General features: G+C 46.7%; 1 protein-coding gene across 2 annotated transcripts in view; it reads left to right on the forward strand.

The window, feature by feature from the left end:
- Nucleotides 1-20447, forward strand: part of SCN8A (sodium voltage-gated channel alpha subunit 8) — a 566978-nt gene that overhangs the window by 163405 nt on the left and 383126 nt on the right. For both annotated transcript variants that reach the window (XM_078688933.1, XM_078688934.1), the window contains exon 8: nucleotides 13281-13422. In XM_078688933.1, the coding sequence (XP_078545059.1) occupies nucleotides 13281-13422 (142 nt within the window). The remainder of the gene's footprint in view (nucleotides 1-13280; nucleotides 13423-20447) is intronic.

Raw genomic sequence — 20447 nt, forward strand, 5'->3', positions numbered from 1 at the left:
AGAACTCATTCACCCTCTCACAGACCCACTGAGGGACTCACACGCACTCACAGGTCCACTCAGAGACACATGCCCACTCACAGGCCCACACACCCACTCACACACCCACTCAGACTCTTGCATGCTCTCACAGACCCACTTAGACACTCACGCACCCACTCACAGACCCCCTGAGACACTCATGTTCCAATTCACTGACCCTCTCAGAGATTCATGTATCCGCTCACAGATCCACTCGTTGACCCAAATAAAAAAATTTAAAACACGGAATTCACTGAAAAAAACAAAGGTTACAGGGACATTATAGTTAGGCTTACATTTCACTCGTATAAAACCAGAGGAATGCAGCAGTTATAATTACCTCAGCTAACTATAACTTATGCTCCCGCAATGCACTGCTTATGTCCCCGCATATTACATCACTGCTGACATGGTCAGTGACATCACTGATGACATCTCAAATGACATCACTGATAATATCATCCTTACAAACCACTCACACACCAATTCACACCCCAGTGCATCCTCATACACTCGCTCACACAACCACTCACATATCCATTCACAGACCCACACAAGTACTCAACCACTCACTCAACCATAGAACCATTCACAAACCCACTCTCATATACCGACACTCACACACCCACTCACCTAGTCACTCACTCACCTATTCTGCTACTCATACAACCAATCTTTCACCCTTATAGCCAATCACACAGCCACACACTCACCCATACAACTACTCACATACCTACTTATTCACCTATACAGCCACCCACACACCCACTCACCCACCCATATAGCCTCTCAACACGGCTTCTCAATTACTCATACAAGCACTCAGACACACACATCCCTGCACAACCACTTACATACCCATTCACACATCCATGCAAGCATTCCCTCATCTGCTCACTCACCAATACAGCCATTCACACAAACATTCTCCAATACAGCCACTCACATACTAACTCACTTAACCAAACACCCACTTAAACAGTCACTAACTCATCCATATAACCACTTACACACCCAGTCACTCCCTCCTACAGCCATTCAGACACCCACTCACTCACCATACAGCCACTGGCACACCCACTCACCATTATAGCCACTCACAAAGCCACTCACCCACACAGCTACTTACACCCCCCTTATTCACACATACAGCCACTCACACGCATACCCTCCCACTCACTTACCCATACAACCACTCACACACCCACTCACACATGAATACATGGTCAAACAGCCACTCACATAAATATATATTAGAAATAGTATCACTCATTAGTTGTGCACCTAGGATACTTATTTAACGTTTGTAGTAGCTTATTATATATGTTTAGCAATCAAACTCTAAGGAAAAACTTACACTCACTGAATGATGTCATCCCTGATTTCATCAGTGATGTAATTTGATAGGTCACCTGTGAGGTCACTGCCCATGTCATGAGTGATATATGTGAAGTCATAAGCAGTGCATTGCGAGTGCGTAAGTGAAAGGTGAGCCTAACTCTAATGTCCCTGTAACCTTTGTTTTTTTCTGTAAATATATATTTTATTTCTGATGGATACTTCTAGCAGCAGATACCTCACCTTGAGATTATCCCCAGGCACCAAACTGGATCCAGAAGATTTTTCACCATAGCCCAGTAGGTGGAGTCATGTGACTTTGCTTTGTCTCAGCTCTGCTTTCAAAGGGATGGCTGGAGTCACATATAATGACCCCAAAGCATTATTGTCATTTGCTTTCTTCAAGCATCTTCATATGCGGACCCGGACCTAGCTCCTAACTTTTTCTCGATCCTTTTTCAAAATTGTTTCCAGCGTGCAAGGAAACATGTGAACATGTCACCTTCTAAAACTACAGTGTTTAAGCCTTGTAGGGTCTGTTGCTAACAAATGTATGACAGATCCCCACACAGTGTCTCTCTGGTGTTTGGGCTCCAGTCACAGCTCCAAGTCATGTGGGAAGTGTTCCATGATAAACCCGAAGGCGGACAGGGAATGCAAAACAAAGCTCTACGTCAGTTTGCAACTTTGGAAGTTGTGTACGCTCTGTTCCCTCTCATAGTAAAGGACACTGGTCTGTTCCCGGGACTGGTCTCTCTACATCTTGTCATGGTCAAGGTCCGAGTCAAAAAAGAAGTCCAAGAAGGCTTCATCCCAGCCTCGCCACTCTCTGTCCGAGAAGGAATGAGATGCTCCTAGTCCCCTACTGAGGAGCTAATTTTGCAGCTGATCCCAATGTACCCTGAATTTCCGGGCCACTGGCAATGCCACAACATATTTTGACATTGTAGGAGGGCATGCTCTGCTTTTTGGCACTCTATTGTTTCTCTTTGGTGCTCCTTTGGTCCCTATGGACCTGCAGAGGCCTCCAGTAGGATTACTGCTGGTTGGGTTTGCCCTTGGCGCAGTCTGTGCCTCCTGAATCCACTTCGGGTTTAGCAATGACTTAGAAGCTGATTCCATACTGAGCACCATGGTCCATATTAGGTCCTGCCCTATCAATGTCTGCTACAGTGCTGGAGGAGGACACTGATCCCATTGTTCTATAGCCTCAATTTTTCTCAACCTTGGATGAAGCTGCGTTCTAGCATAGTTTTGAGGCAGCTGGCTCCAATACATTCTGACTCATTAAAGACAGTGGTTTTACCTTGGAGCTGTCCTCCAGTGCTCCAGCAACTGTACTGATCGGTCTCTGACTAGAGACAACCAGCTTTTGGTGATGATGGCAATGATTGGGATAGTGGAAGATGAGCTGCCCCCCTGCCCCAATTATAATGAGGACACATTCTATATGGATATACGAGAGGCCAGTGGAGCAGACACTTCTCCTGACACATGGTCCTTCTTAGGATGAGTCTGCATGGTTCAGCGTTGTCCGTAAACTGGCTACTGAAGTGTTGTTCTTGTAGTTGGCCTCATTTGGGATGAAAACCAACTTCCTCAGAGAATGGGCCGGCCTCATCTGAACCACTTCTACCATTCAATGAAGTCCTGACTGACACCCTCTTGGGCACCTGTGCTAAACCCTGCATGTGCCTACCTGTGAATAGATAAGTGGCTCGTCACCACTGACCAGCAGTGGGTGACCCTACTGTCCTGACGCAGATCCCCACTCCTAGGTGCATACTGGTGCAGCCTCCACTAGCAGAGGTGACCCCAATGCGTTTCCTACTAGTGCTCCAGACAGGGCATCAAAAAGAATGGAAGCATTTGGGGAGAGGATTTATTTTTTTCTGCTAGTCTTACCCTCAGTTCAATCACTCCCACCCGTTTGCTGGGTAGTTACTCCCATGCATAGTGATACATGGTTGCTGAAATTTGGCCAGCTGACTCAGAAGAATTCTGTGCCAGCTAAGAACATACCATGCACGGGGGCGCTAGAGGGCGCACACACAGAATGGCCGCCTAACGGTGCGGCTCCTGTTCCCTGGAGCATATATCCTAAATTAATCCTACTCTCCTGGTGAGCTGAAGGTCCCAAAAGTGGATTCTCCTGCAGTGTACTTTGTATCCGAGACTCGGTCCGAGTTTGGTGAGGATCCGTGCCGCAGTGCCCGAGTAAAGAGCTTTGCTGATAACCCCCGGAGCTGACGCTGGAACTGCTGGGAGACAGGCGACGGGCAACGGGCACCACGACAGTACGGGGATCGCCACGAGGCGGCAGGCCCTGACCACCGGGCTAAGCAAAGGACGCCGCAGCGCGTGTTTCTGGAGCCGAGAAGGGAGTGCAAGTCCCCTAGTTAAGACCTGAACACAGTTGCACCGGCGGTGCTGTGACTTATCATGAGAAGCTGGCATTGTACAAGCGCAATACTGACATTGGGGCTGAACCGCACTGTAATGTTCTGTGAAAGGCGCCACTGCTCTTCCTGGTGTGCTGAGGGTCCCAAAAGTGGATTCTCCTGCAGTGTACCTTGTATCCGAGACTCGGTCCGGGTTTGGTGAAGATCCGTGCAGGGGTGCCTGAGTAAAGAGCTTTGCTGATAACCCCCGGAGCTGACGCTGGAACTGCTGGGAGATAGGCGACGGGCAACGGGTACCACGACAGTCTGGGGATCGCCATGAGGTGGCAGGCCCTGACTACTGGGTTCTGCTAAGGACGCCGCGGCGCTTGTTTCTGGAGCCGAGAAGGGAGTGCAGGCCCCCCCGATCTCACCCTTAAGTACATCGTGCCCCTTGGGCGTAGTGGTGGTCCGGGGAAAACTGATCCTAGTACTGACGGGGGGAGAAGGAGACATGTATTAGCAGACGCGGCGTGTGCACGGGTTTGGACGATAAAGCCGGCGGAGAGACACAGCGAGGTACAGTGGAGCGCCGTGGAAGTCATCCGGTACGTGCTGTGCCGCCACGGAGAGAGGTAGGGGGGACACTCATTGCTGACACTGGGCTGCGGTTATAGCACCTGGAAGCAGCTTCTGCCGCGACTTGCCGGCGGTGCGGCCCTGTCCCCCAGGTAAGAACAGAGCACAGTTGCGCCAGCGGTGCTGAGAATTGCTATGAGAAACTAACATTGTACAAGCCGGCGTAATACTGAAATTGGGGCTGACCCGAACTGTAATATTCTATGAGAGGCGCCATTGCTCTGACCGTCCTGCGACTTCCGTATTTCCATATAGTGCTATCGATTGGAGGCTAACAACTACTGTCGGTTGATGTGCCTATGCACGTAAATAGCACAAGTACAGGAGCTAGGGCCGCCATAATTACACAAAGTACAAGCGTATCACACTACGCGGAGTGCATGCGGCGTTTGCTGACTGGGGGCGGATGCCGGGAGTGCCACGAATACCTGCGTGAAGGCTGGTAGCGGGATAAGAACACACGACATACGCTACCTCTCAAGCTCTTAAACTCCGACTGTGCAAACTGTTGCGAAGCCCTGGCATAGAGTGGTGTCAGAGAAGATACGATTGCGATCACGACCTCACTGGTTGCTGCGCCGAGGCCTTAGTGTGACACAGACAACCGTGAGCCCACTACAAGACAATAGTGCTTGAGAGCTGTGCACCGGAATTGAGGAGGGGGTGCTGAATGAGGCGAGGTGCCACGATGGTGCGACAGGATAACCGTCAACCAAAAATTACATTTGAACCGGCCAAGAAAGGGCAGTCGATGATGACGGAAGGTCCTAGAGTGAGCGGAGCGGGCGCAACCGGCAAGGACCCACCCCCGCTGAGTTAGTCATGCAACAAATCCTGCAGGAGATGCGGCAAGGATTCACCACGGTGGTTGACAAAGTGGACAGAATGTCCTTGAGGATGGATGCCCTAGTGCACAAAGTAGACCAACACGAGGAACGGATAACGGCGACAGAACAACGTATCTCGGACAATGATGATATTACCGCATCCCATACTACACAACTTGCCCGGATGGACAATCTGCTGCGGATCATAGCGGCCAAGAACGAGGATTTGGAGGCCCGCAGTAGGCGCAATAACATCCGCGTCACGGGCATACCGGAATCCACGGACACGGGCAGGATGGAACTGTATGTGAAGAAACTCCTCAAGGCGGCGGTTGGAGAGGAAGCCTTCTCACCTCAATTCATTGTAGAAAGCGCGCATAGATCACTGGCCCCAGTACCTAAGCCTGGCACACCGCCGCGTCCTATCATCGCACGCCTGCTAAACTATCGTGATCGTGATGTGGCCCTGAGAGCAGCCCGCACTAAACAAAACTTGAACTATAATGGCGTTGCCTTTTCCATCTACCCTGATTTCACTCCGCTAGTGCAAGAGGAAAGACACAAATTCATCGATGTTAAAAAGAAACTGCGTGAAGCTTAGATAGACTATGCATTGCTCTACCCAGCGAAACTGCGGGTAACACATCAAGGACGGCAACGATTCTTCACAAACCCGCAAAAAGTGGAGGAATATTTGAAAGCAGTCAAGAAAGCACAGAGGGGAGGCCAGGGCAGGAATGTCGAGCACGAGGACGACCCGCAGGTAGCGGATGAAGATTCCTGAAACAAGGTGCCTCTTACATGACTTGAACCTCAGATGCTATTCTGGATGAGCGGCACTTGAGAACATTATGACGAAGTTCCAAATACGACATGGACATCGGGGACATTCGAACTCTACCAGTGGTAAAGTATTCCAGGGACCACTATCCCTCCTCAGCCTCAACCGAGGGTGGCACAGTATGAGAGGCTAGAGGGGGGTGAAGTGGTTGTGCGCTCTTAATGTGTTTTCCCCTGCGGGTATACCCCAGTCATGGGACTTGCATATCGTGGACTGTTGACTTACATGGGAGGGTGGCTGGGGGGGCGGGAAGGCGGGAAGAATTCTCCTGTTCAGCATGTTGTGGTTGCTACATTAGGTGGGAATGGGAGGGGGGGTGGGGACAGGTGGCTGCTTGCATGATTGGGATGCAGTAGTGGGCGGGGGCGGGGAAACACAGTTACGGGTTTTCACTTTGCAGGAGGGGCGGGACGGAGTCGGACTCCAATCGGGGGCATGTGGCATATGTGGAATGTACGCATTATAGACATGTATGAGACTTATCCTATTTTTACAATATATGCAAGGCTGTGGCGGGGGTAGGGACGGACACACTACTGAGATGCATGTCATGGAACATTAGAGGCCTAAATGATGCGTGGAAATGTCGTAATGTGCTTGCATACCTGGACCGGCATCAGGTCCAACTTGCCATGTTGCAAGAAACGCACCTATCACCGCAGACACGAGCTATATTTGCCAGTAAATGGGCTGCCACGCGAGCCTTCTCATCTTATTCCACATACGCCAGAGGGGTTGTCATTTTGATCAGGTGCACCGTGCCATTCCAGGTGATCGGTGAGATCCTTGACACTGAGGGTCGTTACGGCATACTATGGGGCCGCCTTGGGCAAGACACTATCACCATTGTGACTTGTTATGCCCCTAATGTGGATACACCTACCTTCTTCACGATGCTATGGGGTAAAGATGTGGACATAGGTTCCAAGCATATCATCTGGGGCGGTGACTTCAATGTGGCCCTAGTGGCTACACAAGATAGGGCGGATGGGTCGGCTCTATACAAAACTAGAACTAGAGATGCACCGCTGGGTATGATGGAGGAGGGCGACATGATAGACGCCTGGAGACATCTCCATCCTCTCAAAAGGGAGGGCACACACTTTACATCATTTACAGGTACCTGGGCACGAATCGATTACTACCTATTATCTAGAGGGCTGGGTGCCGGTCTGGTAAAGGCGACACACCTGCCCAGAACATACTCAGATCACAGTCCAGTCCTGCTACACCTACAGATACCTGGTTGGGATACTCCAAAACCTCAGTGGCGACTACAACCTGCAGCCCTGTTGGATAATGTGTTTCGTACGGAGCTAGGGGAAGAAATAGCTGATTTCTTCCCTCGCAATAAAGGAACGGTGGATTCTGTAGAGACTATCTGGGAAACATTCAAAGTAACGGTCAGGGGACACTGCATTTCGAAAAGCTTCGGGGTTCTACGTGATATACAACGCACATTACGCACACTCGATAGGGATCTGAAGAGCCTGGAAGAACAGATGGTGACGGGAGACCATGCGCATGCAGAGTTCAGACAAAAATTGACGCAATATGAGGAAGAGGCAGCCAGAGAGGCCAAATTTAAGGGGAAATACTGGTCGGCTAGGAAGTACGGTGAGGGTGACAGACCTGGCAAGGCCCTGGCAACTTTGACTTGCAATCCCCACCTTACTAACACGATCCTTGAGATTACTGATGATGGGGGTCGGGTCATCAGGGATGCTGAAGGACTAATGGGGGTCTTCACGACACATTACTGTACATTGTATACCACTGTTACGACACCCGACGTGCACTATGATCCCTTTCTTAGCGATGTAGCGCTATGCAGGGTAAGTGACGTGCAAAGAACTTTCTTGAGTGCCCCCTTCGAACTGGACGAAGTCAGAGATGCCATAATGTCACTGAAAAATGGTAAGGCCCCCGGTTTGGATGGAATCCCTGCTGAATTCTACAAGGCATATATCGACATCATGGCTCCTGTTCTCCGTGAGTTCTTTGAAGAAGCTCTTGCCGATGGGATCCTGCCCTGCTCAATGTGGGAAGTCATGATCACATCCCTCTTAAAGCCAGGTAAAGACCCTTGTGCCTGCGACTCCTACCGCCCATTGTCGCTGCTAAACTGCGACATGAAGATATTAGCCAAGGTCCTAGCCACCAGGCTGTCCCTTTTAATGACGAAAATAATATTGCCCGATCAGTCAGGATTTGTCCCTGGGAGATCCACATTCCATAACCTTCGAACCTTGTTCTCTTTGATCCGGACAGTGCATCCCGAGCTCCCCATTGCTGCGATTTTTTTAGACGCCACCAAGGCCTTTGATTCAGTTGAATGGAACTATCTATTTACAGTCTTGGCGCGTATGGGATTTCCCAAAATTTTTATATCCTGGGTCCGGCTGCTGTATATGCAGCCATCTGCAAAAGTGTTAATAAATGGCCGACTTTCCCCCTCAATAGCCCTCACGCGAGGCACCAGACAGGGGTGTCCGCTCTCCCCGCTCCTTTTTGCGATAGCAGTGGAGCCACTCGCCTGCCGATTGCGTCAGTTGCATCCTGAGGGGGCATTTCGCTGTTTTCAGATCGCGGTGTCATTATATGCAGATGACATGACATTATTCGTCACTGACCCGATGCATAACTTAAATCCCTTGTTGCGGGAATTCGTGGTCTTTGGAAGATTGTCGGGGTTGCAATTTTTTCCCCTCACAAATGCAGTTTCGGATTTTTTGCTGGATTTCCCGTTGGAATGGTGTCGCACCGACCTACGCTATCTGGGAATCCAAATCTCTACGGATAAGGATGCGACGCTGAGGCTTAACTATGGTGTGGCAGTTACTAAGCTTACCGCCACTGTTGATCGTTGGCTCTCCCTCCCCCTTTCCATGGCAGGTAGAGCCTCACTTATCAAGATGATAGTGCTACCCCGCTTTTTATATTTGTTCTTAAATATTCCTGATTACCAGGGCACTTTTTTCTTCAAGACATTGAGGACTGAGCTGTGCCGATTGTTCTGGGGAGGAAAGCAGCTGAGACTCCGGTGGTCGGTATTGACACAGCCATATGACAAAGGTGGTTTCGACATTCCTGATTTTGAAGCCTATTATGCCTGTGCTCAAGCGCATTACGCGTATCATTGGCTGGTCCCCACGCCCTTCATGTCTCAGTTGGCAGCTGAGGACTGGATTGCAAATCCTCTCCCTCTGAATGGTCTTATACAATGCCCACTTACGGCCATTGAAACGCCGTTTACAACGGTCACATGCACTATCAATGCCTGGCGACGCATAGCTAAGATGTTGGGATGCGCCTTGATATATTCTCCCTGGATGCCATTGACATATCACCCTAAACTGGCGCTTTTACAAGAAAAAGGTTTTCAACTATTGTGTCGGCGCTTGCAGGTATCCACTTGGGGCGATCTGTTCACTGACGGCCAATTCCATGGCAGAGAATTGTTTTTTAAAACTCATAGTCCCTCTCCACTTGATCTCTTTTATTATATACGACTGCGCGAGGGAATGAGAGAGATCTTACCTGATTTTCCCCGTGAACCAGAAACTCTGACCCCTCTACACTTTATGCTCTGCACTTTATGCACTTTATGCTCTGCTCCCAGGACGGCTCACACCTGGTGGCAGGTATGTACAAACGGGTTCGCACTTCCAAGTTGAGTATTGAGACCTCTGCACGATCACACTGGGCTGCCGACCTAATGATTGAGATCACTGATGAACAATGGTTCTACTGCTGTGATATCACTGCTAGGATTTCTGCTAGCTGCAGGCTCAAAATGATCCACTGTAAATTCTTAAAGAGATTATACTACACTCCGGTCAAGAAGTATAAATTTCAATTGGTTAATGACGATCGGTGTGAGCGATGTCATGCGGAACATGCTGGTTTCCTTCACCTTGCCTGGAAATGCCCTGCCATACAGGATTATTGGCAACAGGTGCAGGGTGCCCTCAAGACCATGGTTGAGGAGACCATAAATCTTGACCCTCTATTAATGCTTCTAGGATACACACTGTCTATTCCGAAAACATGCAGGAAATTCCTAGATATCGCCAAACTCGTGACAAAACGACGAGTTGCGTGTCGTTGGGGTTGTGGCAGGGCCCCGAAATTCAAAGAATGGCTGGCAGACGTGATATACTGTCAGGAGCAATCTGAAATCTTTGCCGAGACACTGCCATTATCCAGTAGGCCTAGAGACATCTAGGGACCATTGACCGCATACTTGCTTTCCCGAGGTAGCGGAGATGAAGACAGAGCTCTGGGGGAGATGCAAAGAGTTGATGGAGAGGATGTGGTACTCTAAACATGTATGCCAATAGTGGATGTTGCTACTGTTCATTGTGTGGGGGTGTTAACTTTCCTATGGAGATAAACTCGGGCACTGTTCTACCTTTGTTACTACAATGTGTGCTATACGTACGATTGTCCTGATGCCCTCTAAATTTAATATGTCATTATAGCTGCGACAATTAGATTTGTGTAAAGCTGTTGTTCGTATACTGAGCCTCTTCAGGAATCTAAGTGCCTGACCTATCACATGCCTCGATGCCTGTCGAATTGCCATCATGCTGTGTCATGGGTACGATATGAGCTATGAATGTCACTCTGATGCCTCTTGTGGTTTGTTTTTCTTGTATTGAAAATATCAAAAATAAAACTTAAAAAAAAAAAAAAAGAACATACCATGCACAATGGCCAGGACCCAGCCAAATATATCATGCGGTGAGGCTTGTACACGACCAAAGGCTTAGACAGAGTGGTTGGCACTAGTGTGGTGTTCCAGCGCCAAAGCAGGGATAAGATCCACAGGCTTTTCAGCAGTGTTCAAGCATCGCTCATCAATATGCCTTTTGAAGAACCTCGCCCTTTTTGCGAGAAGGCTGACTCCACCCTTGAGCGTTTCAGGGAAAGTAGAGCTACCACGCACTCCATCAGTCTATCCATGTCTACAAGGCTGTATCCCCAACAATTTTGAGACCTTCATAGCATCGCTATGGGTTTCGCCGACAGCAGCATCACGTTCTATGACCCCTAATAAAAGCCTCCAAGTCCCCTTACTCTCCTGCAGCAGCTTTCAAGATTGTTTTTCATTTTTCCGTAACGCGGTACACCCAACACCGCCGCGTGGGAGGCATAATCAGTCATTTTCTCTGCAGGTGGCAAGCCATAACATCTGATAGTTGGGTCCTGCAAACAGTCTAATGATTCTATGCCGTGTCAATCCTCTCCATCCCCCTTGTTCTTCTACCCTCACAAGAGCATCTTTCAGACGACCATCTGTCCATTTTGCTGCAGGAAGTTCTAGCTCTTTTGGACAAAGGAACCATAGACAGGGTCCCAGCTTTGGAACTGGAAGCTATTCCTGTTATTTCTAACCTGAGAAGGACAGAGACCTCCATCCTATCCTAGATCTTCCACCCCTCCTCAATTTCTTCCTGCACAAGGACAAATTCAGGATGCTCACGCTGACCTAGGTTCTATCTGCCCTGCTCCCAGGAGACTGACTAGTAGCATTGGATGTGCAGGACACATATTTACATGTTCTTATCCTGCATGCCCACAGGTGTGCCCTATAGTTCAAGGAGGGCTACTAGCATTTTTCATTTTTCATGCTCTCTTTCAGCATCACTACTATCGCTCAGGTGCAAATAACGGTGGTGGATGCAGCATACCTTTGGAGGTCAGGTTACCAGTCTTGTTCCAACTCAATGAATTGCTCCTGAAGTTGTGTTCACCACAGTCAGGCGTGGACTACTTCCAGATGACTGCTTCCTCCTTACATCACTGGGGATTCACAATCAACTTGCCAAAGTCACACCTGATTCCTTCACAGATGCTCCCTTTCATCTGACACATCCTGGATACTGTGCACTTTTGGGTCTTCTCTCTGGACCAACGAATTTATGACATTGAGGATACTATTCCAATGTTTCTGCCTCTGTTCTGGATCTCAGTGAGGTTGGTTCTGAGGCTTTGTGGCCTTTTGGCTTCCTGCTCCTCGATCATGTGAGATGGCACAGGTGTCCTCTGCAGTAGGATCTGAAGTCTCAGTGGGCCCTGCACTAAGGGAACCTGTAAGAATTCATCCAGGCTTTAGAGGAGAACGTAAAAAACCTCCAATGGTGGATGCTGGTCCGCTATTAGATCAGTGACAGACTTCTCTCCCTACCCCACACAAAGTTCACAGTGGTGACAGTCGCATCACTGCTGGGTTAAGGGGGTCCTCTGGGAAAGGAAAACCCATCTCCACATCAACCTTCTGAAGCTGTGGGCCATTCACTTGGCGTTGAATGCCTTGCTGCCATCCACCTTAAGCAGGCTACTTCAGGTCCTCATGGACTGCACCACTGCCAGGAGAGAGTGCATGATGCCGCCTACTTGTGTTCAGGGCCTTTGCTGAAAAATCTTTCAGATCCAGTCTGGAGCCTGGGGATATTCTGAAGTTGAGGAATATGTGGTTAGAAAGAACACTACTAGAGAGAGTGTTACTGAAGGTAAGCAATTTGTTCATATTAGTATATTTAGATAAATATATACACACAGTCAGATTTAACCATTTAAAGCAAACATCACTCTATTGCAATAAAAGGTAATTGGACAAATGAATTTGTGTGCCTAGGTGCAGTGTTTATTATTTTTTTCTGTTGCCTCCTGGCACAATCAACAGATGTTGTGGTGGGGCACAAAGTGTGTCCCGGACAAATAGAGCTGGGGAACGGGCGTCATCTGCCCCCCACTCCCCTGTAAAGACGCCACTAAAAGTTGGGATTAGTTAAAATAAGGATGCATTTCATAAATCCCAGAGTCGTATCGAACATTGGTTTCTGTTCCTACAAAATGATTTGGACACCTGTGTAACGTTTAAACCCACGTTCCTTTGCCGATGGCCCAACTGCCATTCACTGCTTCTAGAAGTCGGTTTTGGCAGGGCCAAGAAAAAGACCCTATAACAAAACTGTGAAAATCGAGGGATTTTATTTACAGACACGCTATTATGCAAGTCATTTAAATATGAACTGCTCTCGTCATCGCTAAGTTGTAATTCTTATGATTTTCTTCTAACTGTAGTAAAACATATTTGACCATGATAATGCATTTTTCCTTTCTGCAGCTATCGCAGAACTCCCATATCCTATAAATGTGTCAAATGTAAGCCACTGGGCTTTGATTGCGATTTTGACCAACCAGGTTATTTTTGTTGATTTTCAGTCAATGTCCAGAAGGGTACCAGTGTATGAAAGCCGGAAGAAATCCCAACTATGGCTACACCAGCTTCGACTCGTTTGGCTGGGCCTTCCTGGCCTTGTTTCGTCTCATGACACAGGATTATTGGGAAAACGTGTACCAGTTAGTAAGTACTTGTGAAAACTGTATTTCTCACTGCATCTATGTTGTGTATATTTTTACTATGATATTCTCTGGGTGGTATTTATTTATTTTATTTGAAAAGTTTTATATAGCGCTCACTAGATCCAGAGGTATCAGATCGCTTTACATGAGGAAGAACATTGTTTTAGAACATAGTTACACAGTTACATCAGTTGCTGGAGCATAGTTACATGAGTTGCCCTTGTGGGATATCTTTGTCTCCATCGGAACCAGATTCCGAGACGGAGATGGGATCCTGTTCTTCGGCTCCTATGGCTTCTCTGGTTTCCTGTTCCGAATCTTCTCCGAAGAGGTCTGGAATGGAACATGTGTGTTGGTTCTGCATGTCGCGAGGTAGAGCCTAGTGTACCTAGTGATTTAATCGTAAACATGTGCAGATAGGAACTCGGGGTCAGATGTAGATTTTGGCCTCTAAAACAAGCAAAACCACTGATAATTTAAAAAATAATTTCTGATACTCAAATGTTGCTCAACCATTTCACAACGCAGTGATTGCATTGTGTTGTGAAATGTCAGAGTTATATGTAAGTAGCAGATCTTTTTTCCCCAAATAAAACGTTTTATGTTCATTTAAAAAAATGCAGGCAACTTGTTGCTCTTTTAATTGATTTTTCAGCTTGTGTGTTTTGCAGAGGTATTCAGCATTGGGATGGCAATTTGGGTAGGCAGCTTTGTAAAATTTTACAGTGATGAATCCCTTTCGCATAAAAACCCTTTTATGCGGCCAGTTATCTCATATCTTCTGATGTTTGTTGGTATCTGCGGCCCTTGTTAAGCTGCATTTCCAATATCTAGCATTCCACTTGACCAGGGTTGCTCCTCTGTCTCCAGTTTTGTGCAATACCCCATTTTGGTAGCATTAGTCCAAAAAAGCCTTCTCGTATCTCTTCAGGCCTACATTTTCTGGAATAGAGGAGTTCAGTCAGGCAGTCAGTCATAAATACTTTATTTGGTAATTTAAAACCATAGAAAGGCGACAATCTCTTAAAAGACATGCAGTATTAAATATAAAAAGAGAAATACATGCATGTGATAAAGTCTAAAAACACAGAACAATTACTTAAAACACCACTAAAACCAGGTTTTATATCATTCACATTTACAACAAGGGGTGGTGAGGGACAGAGTCTCTGAATTAAGCAGAATACTCTCACCCAGTCAAAAGATCAGGGCTAGATCCAACACCGTTTTTTAGCTCATTGCACCATCCCAGTTTCAGAACCTGGCTGTATGCAAATTAGTCTGTCCCTGGCCCAGTGCATCATGGGAACAGGGCAGACCAGACTACAAAAGCCAATTCTTACACTGGGAAGGAAACAAGCTTCCGGGGACCGGTTTCTGGCATTACAGCCGTCTTCGGCCCGGCTTGCTTGAATCCTGATGGTGCAATGAGCAAGGGACTCATGTCTGAGTATACCCTTCCACGCTTAGGGTGGACAAAAATATTTACAACAAGGGGTGGTGAGGGACAGAGTCTCTGAATTAAGCAGAATACTCTCACCCAGTCAAAAGATCAGGGCTAGATCCAACACCGTTTTTTTAGCTCATTGCACCATCCCAGTTTCAGAACCTGGCTGTATGCAAATTAGTCTGTCCCTGGCCCAGTGCATCATGGGAACAGGGCAGACCAGACTACAAAAGCCAATTCTTACACTGGGAAGGAAACAAGCTTCCGGGGACCGGTTTCTGGCATTACAGCCGTCTTCGGCCCGGCTTGCTTGAATCCTGATGGTGCAATGAGCAAGGGACTCATGTCTGAGTATACCCTTCCACGCTTAGGGTGGACAAAAATATTTACAACAAGGGGTGGTGAGGGACAGAGTCTCTGAATTAAGCAGAATACTCTCACCCAGTCAAAAGATCAGGGCTAGATCCAACACCGTATCTCTTCAGGCCTAAATTTTCTGGAATAGAGGAGTTCAGTCAGGCAGTCAGTCATAAATACTTTATTTGGTAATTTAAAACCATAGAAAGGCGACAATCTCTTAAAAGACATGCAGTATTAAATATAAAAAGAGAAATACATGCATGTGATAAAGTCTAAAAACACAGAACAATTACTTAAAACACCACTAAAACCAGGTTTTATATCATTCACATTTACAACAAGGGGTGGTGAGGGACAGAGTCTCTGAATTAAGCAGAATACTCTCACCCAGTCAAAAGATCAGGGCTAGATCCAACACCGTTTTTTAGCTCATTGCACCATCCCAGTTTCAGAACCTGGCTGTATGCAAATTAGTCTGTCCCTGGCCCAGTGCATCATGGGAACAGGGCAGACCAGACTACAAAAGCCAATTCTTACACTGGGAAGGAAACAAGCTTCCGGGGACCGGTTTCTGGCATTACAGCCGTCTTCGGCCCGGCTTGCTTGAATCCTGATGGTGCAATGAGCAAGGGACTCATGTCTGAGTATACCCTTCCACGCTTAGGGTGGACAAAAATATTTACAACAAGGGGTGGTGAGGGACAGAGTCTCTGAATTAAGCAGAATACTCTCACCCAGTCAAAAGATCAGGGCTAGATCCAACACCGTTTTTTTAGCTCATTGCACCATCCCAGTTTCAGAACCTGGCTGTATGCAAATTAGTCTGTCCCTGGCCCAGTGCATCATGGGAACAGGGCAGACCAGACTACAAAAGCCAATTCTTACACTGGGAAGGAAACAAGCTTCCGGGGACCGGTTTCTGGCATTACAGCCGTCTTCGGCCCGGCTTGCTTGAATCCTGATGGTGCAATGAGCAAGGGACTCATGTCTGAGTATACCCTTCCACGCTTAGGGTGGACAAAAATATTTACAACAAGGGGTGGTGAGGGACAGAGTCTCTGAATTAAGCAGAATACTCTCACCCAGTCAAAAGATCAGGGCTAGATCCAACACCGTATCTCTTCAGGCCTAAATTTTCTGGAATAGAGGAGTTCAGTCAGGCAGTCAGTCATAAATACTTTATTTGGTAATTTAAAACCATAGAAAGGCGACAATCTCTTAAAAGACATGCAGTATTAAATATAAAAAGAGAAATACATGCATGTGATAAAGTCTAAAAACACAGAACAATTACTTAAAACACCACTAAAACCAGGTTTTATATAATTCACGTCAGGAAAAAGTCTTGAGCTCTATATATGAAAGCATCCTAATAACCTTTTCCTGACTCTGAGGGCACCAGAAAAAAAGCTTGCAATCCCAAACTAAACCACGGGGGACGAAAAAATTTGCAAATACATCAATACTGGTTTAACTTGTACAAATTGATTTTCTGTTACCAACGGAACAATGAAGCATTGCCTCAGTGCCTGATAAAAATTGCAAACAAATATAAAATATATAGTAACTTGCTGGGAGAAATTATCACAAAAGCAAGGTTTCCACTCCCCAGTTTTATGAAAACCTTTTGGAACAGCTAAGAGCCAAGATATTAAATTAAGCCTAAATCTCGTCTGTATGAAACGGTCATGAAGACGATTATCGCCAAATATGGTTCACCTAGTGAGCCCCTCGTCAGCAAAATCTATGATCTCCTCAATGGCTCAGAGCTCCCTCCCCTCTCTTACTACCATCCTAAAAAAGAGTAGCAAACTCTCTAACTCTAGCAGATCCCTTATCCACAGAGTTTTAGTATTCTCTTATAACTTTGGACGACCCACATTCTCCAACTATATTTGATATATCTCAACCCAGGGATACAAATCGCTCCCTCAGCGATCTATAGTCATCAGTCACCATCTGATTGAGTACAAGTGCAGGATTAACCCATATTCTGAGCCAGCGCATTACAGGAGCCAGTGCAATGAGATCTGAAAGGTATTCTATACCTAATTCTTCATGTACCACAAAAGATTTGGTGCCTGCGGGAACAGCCAGGAGCCTTTGCAAAAAAATGTTTTCTATTAATTGGAGCTCCCTGGTATCTTTATACCCCCACATGTCGCACTCATAACTTGCCATTGGAATAAATTTTTCTTGGAAGACCTTAACCAGTGCCTGCAGCGGTTTGGTACCTAATCTCTTGGCAAAATACATTGTCCTAGCCACTGCTGTCATTAGGATGTTCTGTTTCAAGATCTTTGGCAGTATCCAAGTCATCAAAAAGAACACCCGGATACGAAAATGTGGCAGCTTTGGTAAATTCCACACCATTGCCAAAAAAGTTGTTCTTGGCTATCTTACGAAGTCAAATCATCATTGTATGCAACTTAGCATAGTTTGTTGAAAGATCCATTGAGTCCATAAAATCAATAAAGGCACTGGGGTCCTTGCAATCAAAACTGCATACAATAATGTGGGGATTCATTTAGATGCCACCCTTGGAATGTCCCTACAGGTGGCTGTTAACACAGGACCCAGTTGATTTATATAAAGGGTAAATAATAGAGGGGCCAAGATGCACCCCTGTCTAACCCCCCTTTGAACTACCCAGTGAGCGGACAAACTACCATCCTCATTATACCTGACAGCAGCCGAGAGGTTAGAGTGAAGACTGTGTAAAAAAGCCATTAAATTGTTCTCAACATCCATCTCAATAAGTAAGGGCCAGAGCGTAGATCTATTTACCAGGTGGAAGGCTGAGGTGAAGTCCTTGAAGGCCACATAAAGCCACCCCCCTTTGGCTATGGTGTATTTACCAACAGTCTTCTGAAGGTTGATACACTGGTCAAATGTCCCTCCCCCCTGCCTAAAACCATATTGGAGGTCCCAGATTACAATAAGGGAGATGGAACGATAACATTGTGGGTCATCCCTTCTTAAATATGGGTAAGGTGATTGAATTAGACGAAAATATGGGAAAGCCTTTTTTACATGCTGCATTAAATACATGCACCAGGATGCTAGCCCGGGTTTGGGGGTCGACCTTGAAAAGGTCTGCGGGGACCCTCTCCAGGCACAGGGCTTTCCCCCCTGTGGTAGCTATGATGGCCTCCTCTTCACTAAAGGTCAGTGTTGAAATATCTTGACCAGGCCCCCAGGCGATATCCCCCAGCACCCCCCACCGCGCCCCCGTTACCCCTCCAGTCACTCTGCTATACGACCCCTGAAAGTGTAAAACCCATTTACCGGGGATGATATTATAGTCCAACCTGGAATTCCACGCCTCAAAGAAGAACTGTCTGTTTACAATTTCCTAAAATTTGGCCCTGTTATGTAGGACACTCGGCTGGAATAACTCCTGCCAGGCTTAAGCAATAATTTATTTGACAATAGTCACTGATTTATTTGCGTTACTACGTGCCCTTGTGTTATTATCATCTCTTGGTGTTTGTTTCAAGGCAGCCAACAGGTTTCTTTGTTCCTTGGAGCAATTATGATCAAACCATTTGTCCTCACCATTTTTACCATTTCTTGCCCGGGTCATGTAATTAAACAAAATCTGCCCACATAACCTATTAAAGGCATTCAAGACCTCTGCTTCCTGCGTGACATTCTTTGAACACAAGGCAATATCCGCCCCACTCGCTAAATAGAGATTCTCTAAAAAGACCTCAGAATCATCCTGTCTCACTTACGTCTCTGTGCCTGGTTCTTGGGGCTGATATTACGCCGGGAGAGACCTTTCCTTGCATTTCCTTCCAAATCTAGCCCCAGGCATGATTTAACAATATGGGGTTATGATCACTGAAGTTGTTCCATTCGACCTTCATATTCTTGACTAAGGAGGCAAGAGGGGCTGATACAATGATAAATTCAATGATAGAGTGACAGCCCCTGTCTGTAAATGATAGAATAACTTTAACCTTTCCTATCTGCTCAATACAGTGCAGATTACTACTCGTCATGATGTCCTCTAGGAAATAACCCTGCGCGGAATGTTAAAAATGCACTGAATAGGAACTCACATCAAAAGACCCTCGTCTGAAACACAGCCTTGTTCGTACAAATGAATATTAAAATCACCAAGGACTAAAACCTGATATAATCAGGTCCTTTTCTCGCCAAACCCTTCTAAAAAAAATTTAAGTGTGTTGGGTGTTGTTGATACACCCCTTACAAATTAATTATAAAACTTTACCACCAGTAGGGACAGGTTGTTCTTGAATACCAACCCTACTGTGGGAAGGCCGCCTTTTGCTCGCTCTGAGGGTGAAGGTGATGGGGCCTTAAAAAATGGAAGAAAATCCATCTAAATAAAAAGAGTTTTCCATTTCCCCACTGTGGTTCCCAACTAAAATATCCAGCCATCTAGCATCATCCCTTTTGGCTCGCAGCCCAGCGATGTTCCAACTCATAACTTTTAACAAGGATTTCTGTCTGTGAGAGGGTTGAGGCAGATAAATACACTCTTCCTGCCTTTCCTGAGCACTAGGGGAGGTGAGACTTACATGTCTTGACCTAATTGACCCAGTCAATCGTTATCCTCCAACCCACACAGAGGCGTAAACCTGTTCTCAAGCATTATTTCTCTATGCTGGTCAGTGCCCCCTGCACTCATGTGCAAATTTAGTAAAGGTAGCCCTTTGTCAACAGAATGGGAGGGGGTGGGGTACAAATAGTGCAAAGGAAGGACTCTGATCAGGCCTTTTTATGGATAATCAATCAATCCTAAATTAGATCTTTTGGAAGCCTAGGGTGCCTTAAGTTAACTACAACGCAATCCCCTTCAATACTTTCCCTTCGCAACCTACCCATTCAACTCTTCTCCCCATGATTGTGATGTGACAAAATGGGGCCCATTCACTAGGGTGTGATCTCACCAATGTTTCACCATGCACATGAGTTAGGCCATTGTTTCCCTTGTGCCCGCTTTAATAGAGGGTACACCATTTAAAAACCCTACTCGCGGCACCAATTCAGGGGGAAGATGTAACGAAGTAGTACCACCCCCCTGATGTTTGGGCAACAAGCTGGGGTTTTATTGGTGCTGTTCCTTGACAATACTCTGTTGCATGAGCCTCTGGCCATTGGATATATCAAAATGTGGAACACAAAGAGCCCCATCCCTGCTCCCCTGCAAGGATGGCAGCACACTTGACACAACTGACAAAGTGTTA

Source organism: Lissotriton helveticus, chromosome 1_1 (assembly GCF_964261635.1).
Source record: "Lissotriton helveticus chromosome 1_1, aLisHel1.1, whole genome shotgun sequence".
Taxonomy (NCBI): Eukaryota; Metazoa; Chordata; class Amphibia; order Caudata; family Salamandridae; genus Lissotriton; species Lissotriton helveticus.